Source organism: Haemaphysalis longicornis, unplaced genomic scaffold, assembly GCF_048455015.1.
Source record: "Haemaphysalis longicornis isolate Haplotype H1 unplaced genomic scaffold, Haemaphysalis longicornis Haplotype H1 scaffold_1, whole genome shotgun sequence".
In the NCBI taxonomy this organism is placed as follows: domain Eukaryota; kingdom Metazoa; phylum Arthropoda; class Arachnida; order Ixodida; family Ixodidae; genus Haemaphysalis; species Haemaphysalis longicornis.
In genome coordinates this window covers 176321738-176339811 of record NW_027526203.1, presented here as the reverse complement: position 1 = coordinate 176339811, position 18074 = coordinate 176321738, and the positions used below count along the sequence as shown (strand labels likewise).

General features: G+C 45.6%; 1 protein-coding gene across 1 annotated transcript in view; it reads left to right on the top strand.

Annotated features, from left to right (window-relative positions):
* Positions 1 to 4119: 4119 nt before the first annotated feature.
* LOC144139672 (lysosomal alpha-mannosidase-like) overlaps positions 4120 to 18074 on the top strand; it is a 97194-nt gene continuing 83239 nt past the window's right edge. The window contains exons 1-2 of the mRNA XM_077671965.1: positions 4120 to 4489; positions 8247 to 8349. Coding sequence (XP_077528091.1) covers positions 4388 to 4489; positions 8247 to 8349 — 205 coding nt within the window. The 5' untranslated portion in view covers positions 4120 to 4387. The remainder of the gene's footprint in view (positions 4490 to 8246; positions 8350 to 18074) is intronic.

The following is an 18074-nucleotide window of genomic DNA, read 5'->3' as shown; positions in this document are numbered from 1 at the left end:
TCGACAGTCCCATCACCTTAAGCGAGGTACGGGATACCGTTGCGACCCTCCGGATCGGCTCAGCGCCGGGGCCGGACGGCATAACAAATAAGACACTCCGCAACCTAGATGACGACTCTGTCGAGACTATCACGCGCTACTCTAACGTGTGTTGGGACGCGGGCCACATTCCCGCTCAATGGAAAACGGCCAACGTAACCACCATCCCTAAACCCGGAAAAAAGCTCCAAATTGAAAACCTTCGCCCAATTTCTCTCACCTCTTGTGTAGAAAAACTCCTGGAGCATGTCATCCTAAACAGGATCAACGCCTACATGGAAAAAAATTCTTTATACCCACACACCATGATTGGCTTCCGCCCCAAACTCTCGACACAGGATGCGATGCTTCGACTGGAACACGACGTTATTGACGGAGTCCTCGTCAACAGATACTCGTGCCGTACTCGGGCTCGACCTCGTTAAAGCCTTCGATAACGTCAAACATTCGGCAATCCTAGAGAATCTCAACAGCCTGGGGATCGGAAGGAGGGTGTACAACTACATTCGCAACTTCCTCACCGATCGAACAGCAACTATCACTATTGGCGGACTTAAATCAGACAAAATTCACCTAGGCAGTAGGGGAACACCCCAGGGCTCGGTTCTTTCCCCCTTCCTTTTCAACGTGGCAATGATCGGTCTGCCCAATCTCCTCAATAGCATAGAAGAGCTCCAGCATAGTCTTTACGCCGACGATGTAACACTGTGGGTGTGCGGCGGTAGTGACGCTCACATTGAGGACACCCTCCAGCAAGCCATAAACACAGTAGAAAAATACGTTACACCCCGGGGCCTCAGCTGCTCGCCCGAAAAATCAGAGCTTCTTATCTACCGTCCCACCAGTAGAGGGAGGAACTCTACTTCCACTCCCCCTTCAATCCAACTTTTTGCCGCCAGTTCGCACCGCATTCCCATTGTCTCGAGTATTCGCGTTCTTGGGCTTCGAATACAAGCGAATGGACACAATTCCGAATCCTTGCTAGCGCTCGAAAAAGTTGTGCACCAAACAACCAGGCTAATATCCAGGATAGCTGGTCGCAACCACGGAATGAAAGAAGCCAACCTCCTACGCCTCGTACAGGCCTTTGTAATAAGTGGGGTGACGTACGCCACTCCGTACCTCCGGCTACAGCGGGCGGAGGCAATTAAAATAGACGCTCTCCTCCGCAGAGCCTACAAGCGGGCAATCGGTCTCCCACTAAACACGTCCACCGAGCGATTTGAGGCCCTGGGCCTGACAAATAGTCTGGACGAACTCATCGAGGCTCAACGGCTAGGGCAACTCGTACGGCTGACCTACAGCACAACAGGGTGCCACATACTCGACTCGCTGGGTATAGCTCACCCCCACAGTGCGCCTACTAGTTTCGCGATCCCGTCAACAATACAGGAAAATATTCAGGTCTCTCCGCTCCCGCGTAATATGCATCCTACACATAACAAGGAGCGGCGAGAGGCCAGAGCGCGTGCCCTGCAAAGACGCTTTGCGAAAGTCGAGAACGTCGCCTATGTGGACGCGGCTGATTACGCTGGTCACGAGGCAATGGCCATAGCGGTGGTCAGGGCAACACCATCGCCTCCTGCTCTATCCGAGCGAGAGACTCGGTGGTTGGAGAAGAGGCAGCCATTGCTTTAGCCATGGTTGCCTCCACAAAAATCAGGACAATCATCAGCGACTCCAAATCAGCAATTCTAAATTTCTCACGAGGACACATATCAAGGGAGGCGTTCGCAATCCTCATTTCTGGTCTCCACCTCGAAAACCGGACAGGCAAGATCAACTTAATTTGGACCCCCGCCCACTTCGGCCTTGCAGGGGACGAGTCTGCGCACGAAGCCGCTCGAGGCTTTACCGACCGAGCGGACGGCGCTTCCGATGCAGAACTCGTCCCAATGACAGGCAGGGACAGGCTGTTATCGTACAGTGATATCATCGGTCATTACCGTTTAGGCCGGGCCCACTTCCCACCCGCGCACCCATCCCTCAGTAAACGACATTCGGTGGTCTGGCGACTGCTACAGACCCACTCGTACCCAAATCCCCTAGTGTATAGCTATTGTTACCCAGGGCGCTACTCCCCCCAGTGTCATAGATGTCAGGAACGAGCGGACCTGGTGCACATGCTATGGCAGTGTCCGCAGGCGATCACAAATGGCCGCAGAATCACTAACAGTGAGCAGTGGGAGACCGTGCTGCTCAGCTCCAGCCCGGAAGATCAACTCTGGGCAGTCCAGCGGGCTGAGGACGCTGCCAGAGCCCAAGGGCTCACGGTCGACGACTAAGCTACACAGCTGGCAAATTGAATAAAGTTTACTCTCTCTCTCTCTTTCGATAATTTTCTCCCATCAGTTGGCGACCACCAGTAGGTGGTTACAGTTGCGTGCTAGCACTGCGTTTTTTAGCACAGTGGCTTCACTAAACTAAATCTGACCAGAAAGTGTGGACATTATGTTCTAGGTGGAATGCTGTTGTTCCATTGTTAGCTTTGATACTCTCCCGTTGTAATCTATTTGGGCACGCGAGCGTGTGTGATTGCTTTCCTCTCCCCTGCCTTTTTGTATTACAGTTTTCTAATGTTCATTGCTGACGGCCTCGGGGTTCGCTGAGGCCACCATGTGCCAACTAGATGTGTACCTCCAGGTGCGCGTCATGTGCGTGCACCTGTCTTCTGTTATCTTTCTTTTCATGGTCTGTTTTACCTTGTCTTTTTTTCTTTTTTTCTGCTTTCTGCTGCTCTTTGTATAGGAATGTACGCTAATTTCCTGCCGAAAGTCCCTGTCTGACTGGTTTTGTTCCCGCTACCCTTTCGTCGCACCACCTGAAGCCAAGTATAGTACTTTCTCATGTTTCACTCACGTGATCCTGATTCTTAGAACGGATATGTATGGCCAGATCCGCACCACATGTGTGCATGGGCATATCTTCTTTTGATCCCTCTCTTGCCCCTGTTGCCATGGGATACTGCAAATAGCAATTACCTTGTTAAATATTCTTTCGTTTTTTTTCTCTTGTTCGAAACACGTGACTGTGATTTCTTGTTGATTTTTTCGATTTTCTTTTTTTTTGTCCCCTCTTCCACTTCTCATTTTTTTCGCTGCCCTCCAACCATGACCGGATCACGACCCGGGGGTTAGAAAGAAGGTCCCCTTCAGCCCGAGAAGTCCTAGTGGTGCTGGCTACCACTCCCAAGCGCAGGAAACAAAAATGCCTCGACATAAATACCCGATAAAGTGGCGAGCAAACAGTCCCGCCTGCAGCGTAGTGGTCATCGCAACAAACGATTATTCTTGAGGTCGTTGGTTCGGATTCCACCCGGCGGGCATTTTTTCTCCACTTTCTGTCTTCCCAAATTGTTCATCTGTGTAATTGACTGACCGCATTCTCCCCTTTGCTTTCCGAGACATTCTTGACTGCCAACCCTTATTTCTGTCCTAATTCAATGAGACCCTCATTCCAAATTCTGATTCGCCATATATATATATATATATATATATATATATATATATATATATATATATATATATATATATATATACTGGTCCGATACCATACCCCCTTGACTATACCGGGGGTAGAAAGGAGGTGCTATACTCCCCTCCACTATCTTGGGATTTTTTGTGAATGTATCTGCATCCCACGCGTGTATTTGCATTTGTACCAATAAGTGAATGTATTTGTATCTATTTGCACGGAAGGAGAAATATATGTTGTGGTGCGGTAGTGCTGCTGTATATGTTCAAAAATTCCATTGTGCCTAAAATGCATCCGTTATGCACTGTCACTACCTCCGGGAGCCGTGTTTCAAAGCCTGGTATTTCCGGTAAAACGCACAGGAGCATAATGTGCGTTCTGTCTCTCAGCCATCTTTTAGCAAACACAATGGGTGCTATACAATACTGGTCTCGTTGTTCCCGCGCCGCTCTTGGCCACACTCCAAGCCCTATCAGCTGATTAACGCGGGCGTTTCCGACCCCGTCGCGCGAGGAGTTCTCACTGATATAGCACGTGCCCTTGCCAGAAGAAACGTTCGATTATCGCTGAGATCTGATACGGGAAAGAAACTTGAAGCACCGCCGCCAGACAGCGTCAGTTGCTGCAGAGTTCAACGTTGTCTGCGTCTGCTGCCTGACTGCTTGCCCGTCTGCCTGCACGCCCGGCACAATTGTCCACAGCGTCCGCAGTTCGCGCCAGAGTGCGGGCGTTTCTGAGGGAGAGGCCCTCGTACTCCTGCTTTTCTTTCGCCCTCTTTTTGTTATCGCGGGAGCTGAAACTCTGCAGCTTTACTGGGCGCACAATTTTATTGAAGGGTCTTCGTGGGCGTTGAAGCCCGAAAAAGTACACAGCTATGAAGCCAATTCAAGCGATTGCCTTGGCCGTAGTGTACCTGGGCGCTACCGTGTTTTCGGCGCCATCTAAAAGCCCCAAAGCCCCAAAGTGTGGATACGAGGTGAGTACATGTAGTTCTTGCTAAAAGTGCTGAAACCTTTTTCACCCTAACATGGCCGTCGCGAGATGCACGTGTTTGCACTGTGATAACGGAAGGATCAGCAGTTATAAGCATGACTAGAAGAACGGTAACATTTACTGTAAATTTTTTCCCTAGAGCATGTATGATATCGCGATAACTTGTTTTCCAGTTAGCGATCTCACTTCAAAGATTGCAAACGATAGTTTGGTATATTGGGTTGATAACGTTGTCACGAGACTCAAAGTGCATTTTCGATGCGGAGCTCTTTGCCAAGGATGTCCCGTGGCAGAAAGATCCGTGTTGAAAGACAGTGGTGAAGAAGGTTTGTCGACCGTAGGGCATGAACGGCGGTGCGTTACACGAATTTGAAACTGTCGTTCAATTTGCAATTCAGCAGTTAAAATAATTCACGTAGCCACGCCTCTAAATGCTGATCTTAATTTCTCCTGTAGCACAGATTCTTTTATTCCAAAAGGGATTTAAATCTCGGGTAAACTTCCGCGTCCTTCTGTATACGCACAGCGACTGCTTTCCGTGTCGTGAGTACCGTATCTTCTGGTACACTATAGTACACCAACCGTAAACCAAATGTTCTGCCTATACACGGAAGCGCTATAGTGTTTTGGATCTCTATGCATACTAGCTTTTCATTGCGATCTTGTTAACGCTTTTGTGCGCTCCCCACACAGGAGCTTGTCGGAAAAGTCCACTTTCCATGTAAATGGTTGTAATTTGCTGTCTGAAATATTTACCGCAACATCAATTACTCCTTCACGTCTACCCTTTAAAACTACTGTATAACAGTGCCGAGGTTACGCCTTGATTGTGAATATTTTGTCCCTCTTAAAGTGCAAATGCGTTATTGATTTCTCGCGCTAGCTACGGCGAACTTTGGAGTAGAAAAAGAGTGGTAACTTTCGTTCCGATCCGCGCAGCGTAACACACCCTATGCCCCATTTGTCCGGCAAAAAGCTTTTATAAACGTGACGAGTTTCATCTCATTCAGAATAACAGATGATAAGAAGTGTTGATACTGATTGCGGGACCCCATTATTCCCGGAGCCTCACGGGATTTGGGATGCTTACAAACGTGTATGCTCACAAGCTGCGTGCACGTGGGCAGAAGCTACGGCGCTTGCCGGGGTAGTTCCACCTGCACAGCGGGAGGGAGGGGGGGGGGGTACGAAAACACTTCCCAATGTCCGAACACCAGCTACCTGTTTTTTTCAGCTAGACTCCGAAGAATGCCAAGTTAGACACGCTTGTTGGGCGCGGTTGGTGAGAGCCGTGTACCATGGACACTGTGGTGGGCGCACATTGTGAAATAAGCATAGTAATGCGAACGCCCGTAATTAAACAAACTAAACCACATATATAGCTACAATAAACGCATACCCCTACCAGCCTTAATTGTTCTAATGTACCATGCCACATAGAATGGAAAAGAACCTGAACTTCCAATCTCCACACACGTCGCCACCAACTCTACGACAACGCCACGCAGGTAGTATTGGCGACCATACACAACATTCCGCAGCCATCAAAGCCACTTGTGCCTAAAAGTCCCGCTTCTTGGACAGTATATTATGCTGCTGTTTAAATCTTCCTTTTACCAACTGCTGTACACTGTCAGGTGATCCATGTGCAAGGACAAATCATCAGTGTAGAACTCCAAAAAAGCGGCCCAAGAAGGTCTAGTTTCCCGATATCCGGTCTTGAGTGTATTACGGGATTCGCACATTTTGTCTGCGTAAAGCGGGAGCGTATTTTGTAGAATTTGTATGTCGTTTAATTGCGAGTAGCCCTCCTTTGTACGATGCCACGTCGCAAATTTTCTTATGCAAACAATTTGCATTACGAACGTATAGCTCTCCTTAGGTCAGCATGAAAACATAGTCCCATGATGTAGAGCTTTCAAGGAATGGTTGCAATAAAAATTCGCTGTAGCGATTTTATTTTTGAGTGTTAAAAGCCACACCCTTCGTTTCCCAGGCGATTTCTCATAGTGTTTTCTCGAATGCTAAGAAAACAAGATTTACAGTTTTCTTTTGTGGGTTTGTGAGCTGCAGGTCACGCATCGTTGTATGCCGGGTGTGTCTGAATCACCAACTTCTTAATCGTCCAAATGAAGGAAAAAGTTTTGAGGTTATACCGACTGAAGAAAACGGTTTTCTTGTCGCCGCGAGAACGTACGTTTGTGGATTGTGAACGGGTTGCCCTTGGTGCATGCGTAACAAAATAATATAATGATGGAGTGAGCTTGTGGTTCACTCTGTCACACACCGCTCTTCCAGTTTGGCCATTAACCTATAATAAACTTAAACTTCAGTAAGTCTGTTGCCTTACCACGCTGCTAGGGGGCAGTTCTGTCAAATGATCACCGAACGCTAATCAACAGGCCCAGAATACGCTTTGACGAAAAAATGTGGTGCACCGCTGCGGCGTTACGCAAAAAACGTTATGTTGCTAACGTTATAAAACAACGGTAACAATGTTGTTAATATGATGAAAACAGCGCATATTGCATTTTTGAGTGAATAGGAATGTGGGGTGTTATTCGTGAAATTTGTCTGCTTACACGTGATGAACAATTGATAATTCAGAATTTTGCTACGAATGAGTCCCACGAGATATTTGAAGAATTTGGCGCGATTTTAAGTCCTTCTGACATTACAACGCCATGCCAAGTCGCGGCCTTCTCTTTACACTGCAGGAAGATAGAACGTAAGGGAGTATCGCTCATTCCATGGCGTTTGAGCCGCAAATTTTTTGTAACTCCTGACGCCACTCTTGGGTCTAATTCGTCGCACCGCAACCTTAATCCAATCCGCTACGTCAAAGGAGTCTCACCTTGACGGTGAAGGTAGTGAAGGTGAAGGTAGGAAAATGAAGGTAGTGTACTACTCATACCACTCATCCATGCTGCTTGTTCATGGACAAGGTGTTTTACGTTGCGTGATGTTCCAGCGTAGATCAAGTGTCTAAGTGAGGTTGTTCGATAAGCATCTTTATTTCTCACATAGGCCACATTTGTGAGTGCTCGTTCATTTGCTATGTGACGAAACCGACTTGGGGAAGTGGCGGCCGGAAAATAAAATACTAGGCTGCCTCTGGTCGCAATGGCTCTCTTCCCCAGATTTTAGACTAATGTCGCGCAGGCCGTGTACAAGTTGCTTGCATTGATACAAAACTGAACAAGACAAACCTGAAACTTGCTTGCGCCCCTTCTATGACTGCATTGTTATACTGGGGGAAAATTAACCAAACCATTTCATTCCAAGTATACAACAGTTACGTCCATGGCACTAGAATGTGCGGTGCACATTATTGCTGGACGTGTGCATTCCCAGTGAAAACAAGAATTCGGATTAGCATTTCCAACAATTCCGATCCGGATAAGCAAAGTTCTGTTTCCGGTCAATTGGGTTCATCTCCTAAGGGCGGAAAAAGCGTTCAAGGGATACAGCTAGACTTCGCAAGAAAGCAGATTTTGGTTAAAGGAAGCTGCTGTTGGTGCATCGGTTGTTCCAGGTAAATTTCGCTCAACAGCTGTTTCAATACTAGATAAACATGCGTGAACGTTGGAAGAGAGTGTACTTAGCTAAACTACAAGTTCTGAAACCCTTTTACGGATAATTTCTGATCCCAAGCAATCATTTGAGGCCTTGTCGTCCAGTACTGTCATATCATCTCAAGTGCATGGACTACAAGTTAACGGCTACGTTTATGTTCACAGAGCTGTCCGGCAACCAAACCGGGAATGCTCAACGTCCACTTGCTGGCCCACACCCACATGGACCTGGGATGGCTCAAGACTGTCGACCAGTACTTCTACGGGAGTGAGTGCCTCTCACGCGTGGAACTTCGTTTAAACACCTGATGCGTTACGGCTTGATCCCAAGCTTGTTTCAAACTATCATTTACATAAAGTATCCCTTTCCACATTTGTTTTTGGCCCAGCGAGGTGCAGAGCAGGATCATACGCTGATGGCCCGGCTCTGCGGATAATAATCGGCCATGATTTGTTATTCACACGCTACCCCAAATAATTGTGGCGTCTTTTTCGGATGTATTGCCATTTAGCTGTAGCCTTGTGCACATGGGTAGTTTACGCCGAAGTCCATTATCCACTAGGTATTATCTCCGCCCTCGTACGTTTCACTACGCGCACTAAGTTGTAGTGGTGATTCAACCGAACTCACCGTAATTACATTTTTTCGCCGCGGACGTACTGCATAAATATATCCCAGCACCATTTTTTGCTTCAAGGCAGAGAGGCATTACTGACTTTGGTTCGGAGATGGAACGACGAGGCGGGGGGATTTCTTTTACCTATTTGTAAATACGTAATATTATTCAGTGGATTCTCTTTTCTGGGCTTTTTAGACCAAGGAGGGGCCAGAACTAGCCCGGTTGTTCGCAATTTTACGGTAACTTTTATATATTTTGTATAACGAAAAGAACGCGCGCAGCTAGTACAGTTCGTAGAACAATGTGTTATACTGTGTAGACCCGGGTATCCCTAAAATCTGAATGCTCTGCTGACTTCAAACTGTGTCTTACTGTTCTAATTTCATTCTATGACTATAGGTCTGTGTTTTTAAATCTAGCTCATTAGGTAATTCTTCTTCGTCTTTATGTAACTACCAACAGCACCATTACTAACTTAGTAACAAGCAAACGAAGTGACCAAAACGGTCAATCTTAGAAAGATATCACCCCTGAAATGACAACGAACGCTTATTAATGACACCAGACAGTTTTCTGGTTGAACGATTTCAGTTTCAGCACGGGATTATATTGGATGATTGAGTTTTTATTGGCAGAACATATAGAACTGGAAATGGTTCGGTCTATACGCCCGCTGATTTGTCGGCCACTTGCGATTACCGCACGTTTACTTTGTTCCCCCCGTCTCGCTGCCTTATCTGAAATATACAACTGTAGCCACTAAACAATTCTTCCTGCTAATGCAAAGCTTAAATACGGTTTGTCAACTGCCAAGCTAGTATGCAGAGCATGCCACTTGGGGAACACGCATGCGCGGTGTCTCGTCCATTGAACTGCGCATGCGTGATCACCGACGCAAACTACAGTGTTATTTAAAGTGTCCTCGTGACCGCCGTACAGGTCCTTACAGCATGACAACGGCAGGGGGTAGAATGACCGAATTCTCTCAGTAACAGGTATTTTTTCAAGTTTGTCTGGCGGCATGACTGATAGGGCAGAGCACTTGCATACGATTACGTTTTTTAAGTCTCAGAAACAATATCTTGTTTACGTGCCCACTTATAACGCAACAGGTCTCAGCTAAAAACGGCTGATACGAAGCCAGGACGCCGCACCTCTTTCCCCTAAAAATTTTTTTCTTTTTATCGCCCGTCAAAGTTACGGCGGGCGCAAGTTTTTAAGGGGTCATTTTGCGTGTGCTCAGGCGTAATTTGCAACTTTAAAACTCAGCATTTTGAGATTAAGACGAGCACCGCCCTCTCGCTTCGCTCCATCAGCAAGGTCAGAGCCGGGCAAGAACACCCGATGAATTGCATAAATTGTGCGGCGGAGGAAGAACTAAAAGCCCACAGCCACCTAAGCCCATCTTCTGGGCTGTAAATGCATAGCTCTAATATGCGTAGCTCGCTGCTCCTTCTTGCCGGCGTGATGACCCTGGTGAATTGTCCGGCTTGTCGATTGTCTCGTTCAGCTGGGTTCTCCAGTCTTCTTCATCTTCGGTGTACTTGCTCGGACCCGTACCTCTTCCTACTAACGAGATTAAAACGATACTGGAACCCTTTCTTCTGCTTTTTTTCCAAATCTGAAATCCCTTCAAAACATAGTCAACAAGCGTACCCACTACCTAGAATACCGGCGCGGTGACAATGCACCTTAGTCAAATATTACATAGTTACGCCCATATCACCCTTACAAAAATTGGTAATGAGATTGAATTGAAAGTCAATTGACTTTACTCAGTACATTGTTTTGAGAGTCCATTAACTTTGAATAGAAATTTTGTATTGAGTTCTCGTTGAAAATTGGCCGCCGTGTTTCAATTGAAACTCAAAGCTGTGTTTCAATTGAAAGTATATTGAATAAAGACAACACGTCTGCTAATATCCAATTGACTTTCTTTTGACTCTGAATACACTTTTCCTGTTGAGTTCCTGTTGTGACGTATCAATTGAAAGTCTATTGAGAAAAGCCTGTTGAGTTCCAGTTGAGTCTTTGTTGACTGTCTATTGAATTTCCTGTTGTGTTCCTGTTGAGAAATGTCAAATGAAAACCTACTGAGCATATTTAAGACAGCCCGTTTTATTTGATTTTAGTTTTTTATCAAGTTATTTCAACAATTGCCTAGTAAAGTTCAGGTGACTGTACTAAATATACACTGAGTCAGCTTCAATAATGCAAAAATATTCTAAAAACCATGATCAAGGTGTGCATTGATCAGGTGAAACAGTGAGGTATTTCATGGCAAAGCTTGCTTTATTTCTCACGAAAGCATCACGGGAGGGCTGGAAGCCGCGCAGGGTCCACTTGGCTACTTGACTGTGTAGCCTGCAAAATAAAACAAGAAACAGACTTCTTTGTTTGCACCAGTACAGTACGAAATGATGATTGCATCCCTTCTTCATTAAGCATGCTGGTCTAAGTAGCTTGGTATTTTAGAAGTTAGATGGTTTGTATTTTTGGAAAGCAAGGCAAGGAGATGGCCGTTCAACAAATGTATATGCTTTTCTCAGGTTTGAATGCATTAAGACACGCTACCCACATAAATTAATTCTACAATAGGTAGGGAGTGGAATGCTTTTCCTTGAATGTCTTCCGCCTTAAAGCGTCTAAAATCTAGAGGAATGACTATGTTTTAAGGCCGGCAGGGAGCCGCAAAATCACCCGCATGGGTTCGTTATCGTATCTTCTACATCTTTCAGGCCCAAAAGAAATCCACATAGGCCTGTCAAGACTGGTTGAGCCCCTATCTGACAGGAGAAACCCCAAACTTGTCCAAAAGCATCCCTGTCAGCCTGTGGATTTTGTTTTTTGAAATTTTAATGCTTGGAATTGCATAAAACAAAATTAGAAAACTGTCAACTTGCATGCACTGGCTTACAAAACTGTAGCCATGATAAAAAAACTAGTGTCATAATGTCAGATGGTAAAGTAAACTAAAGTTACTACAACAGGCAATCATTGCAAATTGCTTTATGAATGGGTGAGCGCCTAGTGATTTGTGCTTACCAACTAGAGGAAAAAAATACATGAACCTGACACAAAAAAACGTGCCAGAAAGAACATGACAGAAAAAAATACGTTGTAGCTTGAATTTTGCAGCCTTTCACGCTCTTGTAACGCTGAAGTATGGTGTGTGCCTTGCAAAACATTTAACAAACAAGTAGCACTAAGCAGCAGCTTGAAGGGATCATATGAGACATGGGTATATACACATTTTTGCCTTAATCGTAACAATGTCACAGGAGTGTCACAGTATAACAAAGTCACCCGATGCCAGTTTACATAAAATGAGAACACAAAACAGTCTTGTTTGGTGAGGGGAAAAACAGCAGAGTTGTGGTACATAAGAAATAATTTGAAAGGTTTTTTTTCTATTGCTTGGCGAGATTTTCTCTACAGTAGCAGCACTAAAACAGTATACTGATACCGTGCCGACCAATCGTTTGGGTAATTCCTAGAGGCAGAACATATGTCACAACATACTGACTAAGCCCTCGCTTAATGACGGTCTAGCATCAGTCAGTGGCACGTCTGATGCCACGTTCACCCAACATGTTATTCAATGATTTTGATATTACTCCCACCACATTCAGCCCAACCTAATGAAAATTGCGCCGAGAAAGGCAGTCAGCAAGTTGTGATTAGAAGCAATGGCAGAGTTCAATTTATGCTAGCAAGTCGAGCAAGTGCTTAAGTCAAAACCGGTATTCATCAGTTTCAAAGTTTGACACCTGTGCATGTTCTAGCACAAGCTGCCTAGTACCTGTGACAAAAATTAGCAAATAAGAAATGCGCGGAAAAATACGTGCAAGGGATTAGCACTTTGGGGTAAAAGACTAACATAGGACAACAGTGTGTAGTCTGTTTCCATCTACTACACTTACGCACCACGTTTTTTTCTGCATTGGTTTTAAAGCCAAAGTGTCTACCTGCATGCTTTCAGGGTGTCAAGGTAATGCATAAGACTTGTGTAAACATGCTTTGGGTTCAAACCCTAGCTTCTGCAGATACATAGTTGCCTCTATTTTACAAAAGCAATCAATGAATTTGTTATATTCTTGGGCATTATTTTTTTTAGTCGGAATGAAGTACGTTTTAGGCCACGTTTGGCACCTGAGTCACTGCTCTGCACTCAGGGAACGCTCTTTCTCCAAGCAATCGTTCGAATTAGGAAGCAGCCAGCACTTTTTCTTGCAAGGATATTTTGGTACCATGTCTCCTAATTGGTTGAACGCACTATCCTGCTTGGGACCGGTAGTTCTACCGCTCAGCCTAGCGCTGTCAGGTGTCCTTGCATGGCGCAGTGTTTGTGCATCTGTTATTGATCCGACAGGCACTTGTTCGATTCGACCTCCTTCAATTTTTTTTTTCATTTTAGTTAACTTCGTTCGGCAAACATTATATTTACCTTAATCATGGCGTTTCTTTTTATATGAAACTTTGTACTAGATAATACAGGGCTCCTGCTCCGTTCTGTAGCCGCACCTTGTCTCGGGTTTCATTTATTCTTCGCTTGCCTTAACAAGTTTTGTTAGATCTTTAGCTTAAGATACATACAAATATAGCACACGCGGAATCAATACAGTAGCGCGGAAGACAGTAAAATACTCATTGATGTCAAAATGTGATATTCCGGTACGATAGCCTCCACCTTCATTTTGTTACACTTACATACAGTGTTTTTGAAAGGCTGAAGTTAAATCATACCTTTTAGGACGCTCTCGAGACGGAATGCATAAAAACACTGTTTATATAGCGACAAACAACCAAGTCGTGAGTATAGCCACTCAGGTAGGACAGCACAACGTGAGTCATGATGAAATTTCAGGAGCTCGGAAAGAATGAACTTACCTTGTGTATATATATATATATATATATATAACAACGTCGCTCCCAGCGGGGCTCCAAGCGTGGTGAATTTGACTGATTCCAAAGCGTTGCTAACAAATTTCGCCAAGGTATGGTAACACGCAAGCTTCTTTACTTTACGATCACAGCGCACAGACACAACACGGACACACAAAGGATGCTCACTGGCGGTAGAAGAGCGCATATGATGGCTTTTCCTTCAATAAATTCGATGTATCGCCAGTACACTGCAATGTCTGATCTTCTATGCTCGTTGAAATCATTCGCATACGGTACGTAAATCCCCAACAACACGAACAAAGTTGTAAATTTGCACAGAACACTGAGAACGCACACACCATGCCGGACCCCCACATCCGTGATTGAGAACATGCGACTTTGGCTTGGTTTCAAGTCGGTTTGGGATGGCTATGCCACAGCTATGCATTCTTGTGAAAATGCTGCGTGAAAATATGACATGATATATTTAAAAAAACGACGGGGGCTTGTGAGTCCTGTGTTAATATTTACGATCATTTTTATGGAAATATTAAAAACCCCTCAAGCAGCAGTAATATTATATTGCAGGTAGACGAACTCCAGCCAGGTCGCGAGGTTGGCTGTTAATGCCGCTGGCGACAGTGGCGATGCGGCGTATTAGAGATTCGCGACAGCGCGGTCACTTTAGCTCAGCGTGGGAGGGTGGCCGAGGCACGAAAAGAACTGGTTATCGCCGGGTGCGCTGGTGGATGACACGTGTTGTTGTTTGTGGTTGGCGGGAGAGGAAAAGGAAAGGAAAGCCACTGGGGATATTTTGAGCTCGGCAGGCAGCTCACCTGCATACAACCCAGTGCAGGGGAAGGGAAGTAGAGGGGAAGTGACAGGATAAAGCGCGAGACACATGTACGACTGGTACACGCGATTCGCATGCGACTGATTGCTACGACTGTCGCCACGACTAGTCGTACGCGTGAATTTGAGACACATGACACGATGCGCGCATGCGATGCGTCGTCGGCGTCGCTCCACCCACTGTTTTTGCTCCATGGTCAACAGCTACGACGATCGCTGAGCTGAATTTGTAGATTCCGCGCGTTTGTTCGCAAGAAATGGATAAAGCAGGCAATCGTGAAGCGTTTTCTGCCTTCGGAAAGAGTCCGCGCACACGCCGGCCGTGCCTGCCAGCTCGGCACACTCAGCGGCTCGAACCGGCGCAGACCACGGTAGCAACCGCTTGTCGCACGCTGCTCTTCCGAATCAATGTGATCGCTAAAATGAAGTTCCCCATGCAATAAAGTAGGTGTTAGTGTGATGAAAAATTGTGCTAGGGATTGTTGTCAGGGCTTATTTTAAAAGCGGCGATCAGATATCTGCCGCGATGCAAGCCTACGCTGACCGGTCGCCGCGGCGCGCTGTGCGCCGAGCGGCCGAGAGATGGTGATACCTGCGCGGAAGCATCGAAACAGGCTACGCAGATGTCTTGGTCACCGGTCGCTCAAACGGCAGTTATAGCTTAGATAAAGCTCCACATGCGAGAAATGGGATGATAGTGTGGTGAAATGTTGTGTTACGGATTGTCATTCGCAGCTGCACAGATAGCGGCGATCAAATATCCACCAGGAGGCTAAGCCTAAAGTTGGCTTGGCTTGCCAGTCGCACGTCGTAAGCATCCTCCGACCAGCGAACAACGCCAAAACAGGTCCTAACGATCTATCGTAACGATCAGTCACATGCGAATCACGTGCACCAGTCGTACATGTGTCCAGCGCTTAAAGTCTTTTGTGTCCGCGCGCACGCCCCCTTCCCCGCCTCGGTGAACGGCAGGAGAAGAGAGGACGGAAGAATTCTGGAAATCCCAATCCTTCAAAACTGTTTTGAAGTTCGGTATCTGCTTGCGGGCGCAGGATGTTTGCGAGGCGCTTGCGTTTGAGGAACATGTTTAGCGAACGCGTTGACATCTTTAAAAGAAATACTTTTTTTTTAGCGAGATAATGGTTCGGGGTGTAACAAGTGGCAAGCCGGCTCACGAATTTGTTAGGTTTCTCTCTTTTTTTCTTTTTTTTTGTAGTGGCGTGAAGCAGTGCCAGGCTCGTTCTTTCTTTTTGTGTCCCTGCAGTGCAGTAAAGATGAGTTGTCATTTAGCGCCTCAGTTTGTCTTCTTTTTTTTTTCTTCGTTTGTTCGTTTAGTTAGTGTGAGCGGCGGCGCCTTGGCCTGGGGGCCTCTTCCGCTTACGAGTACGGAGTTCTTTTCCCTTGAAAGAACTGTTTTCACCTGGTTTAGATAGAACGTAGATGCGCGTTTGCTCATTGCGGGATTCCCTGTATTCCATACTGCAGTTCTACAGTTGTTATCGTAGACACTTCAGGGTATCCTCAATGAAAGTAATGTATGCGCGGGATTTTTATTTGTTTGATTACGAAGATTAAGGCGCCGTCGCTACACAGGCGATGAGGCGCGCAGTAGTGGAGGGCTCCGGATTAATCGCCCGAGCCCGGTATTCTTAACGTGTGGTGAAATCTCGAACACATTGGTGTTTTTGCTTTTTGCCTCCATCTGAAATGCGGCCTCCGCGGCGGGGAATAGAACTCTCGTCCTTGGGCTCACCAGCACCACACATTAGCCACTGAGCGACCGCGGCGGGGTATGCGACGGATAACTGGAGTTCTGGTTGCACTAAACGACGATGAGGCCAAGCCTGTGTTCAAGTGTTTTGAAGTCTTGTTTTCGAAGTTCGACGTATAAAAAAATTTACTTGGTATTCTTTTTTTTTTGACGTGTAGTGGTGTACACCGAGGTTTTGCTCGTTTTTTTTATTATGTATAGGCGTACTTTCGTCAGTGGAATATTCTTGTAGCGTTTGGGCTTGTGAGATAAGTAGACATTTCTGCAAACAGCGCCGTTAGTATCATGCCTCCCCAAAGGAACACTGAATCGTTGCACTAGGATGCGGTGGCACATATGCCTTTTGTAAATGTAGCAGAAGAAATCGCTTTTTAAATCATCCCCCCGAAACCCAAGGTATCACAGCATTGTATGTTTGAAAAGAGGTAAAGAGGTAGGGGGAATGATGATTTTTTTTTGCCCCGAAAACTGGGACCCGAGATATGTGGAGCCCCCCCCCCCCCTGACCCCCTCCCCTTCGCCTTTCCGTTTTTTTCCCGGCCGAGATCTGCATGCTTCCGCTACAACTTTTCCGGAAGACTGACTTCATTAGTGCAGATTGCTCAACTATTATGTCAATGCGTGCTAAGGTATACAGAAGAAAATCTGCTGCTACAGCAGCGAAATGATTCTGCGGGAGTCACGTGCCAGAAGAGATGAGCCAGTAGAGTTTTGTCAATGTTTATTTTTTTCCGTTGTTTTGTGCGAGCCATGCTGCGGCAGTATTTGAGGAAATGCATTCAAAAATTGTCGAATAGTATTGATTTCCCCGGTTAGCCAGGCATAATTATTATTTGTGCGAAGACGCTCCTAGTAGAGGCTACTGGATTAGCCTACGGAGTTTTAACATTGTTGAAAATTAAGCGCGAACCATAAAACACGGATAAGAAAGAAGGACACCGGTATAATTTTAAACAATGTATGTTCACCAACTAGCTCGACTCTCAATTTTACTTGAGTTTTATCAGTACAAACCCTAGTGAGTTTAAATTAAACGAAGTCATTTGATATTCTGTTGAGTTTTTCTATTTAAACTGACTTTTTATTGACTGCACTCAGTTGAAATATGAGAATAAAATAAAAGATAATAAAAGTAACCTAGTAGTCTTATTATTATAGAATTAAGTAGATACAGGGGCAGCGCTGAAAAAACAGCCCTTCAAAGGTATATGTTTTAGCACGATGAGTGTTGTCCATTGGTTCTCAAAAGAGTTTCAATAGACTGGTGTCAATAGGTTTGGGGTTGCGTTTTCTCAATACAAATCCTTTTGACTTTGTACTGACACATCTCAATAGCAAATTGAGTTTGAATTAGGTTCTATTGACTCAACAAAAACTCAACAGGAACTCAATTGAAACTCAAAATCCATTTTTGAAGGGCAGACAGCTATAAACTAGTTCAAAGATTTTTCTCTCTTTCCCGGTGTTGGTGTTGTTTGCGATCTGTAATGACGTCATGCGAGTGCTATCCCAGCTATTGGCCGGTATGCTTTCAGTTTCAGTCATACCTGCCAGGTTGGCCAGCATGGCATTAGGGAGATCTGACCTGGTGGATGGTGGGGGGAGTGAGGGATAGAAAAATTAGTAGCAACAGAACGGAAAAATTTGCATGGATTTTTAATTTAGTTACAACGCAACAAGAACTGAACTGCTTCGCCCAAAGTACTAACAAGCTCCACCACTGGTCAGTTGCTAAATCTTTGATGTGGCGTGAACGCCACTCTTCCCAGGAAGTCCTGGGAATACTTTCGGGCGTAACAATATTTGCTGCGTCGACACTTCAGTAAACGAACCCAACTTAGGGTTCTGTCAGACATAGATGTT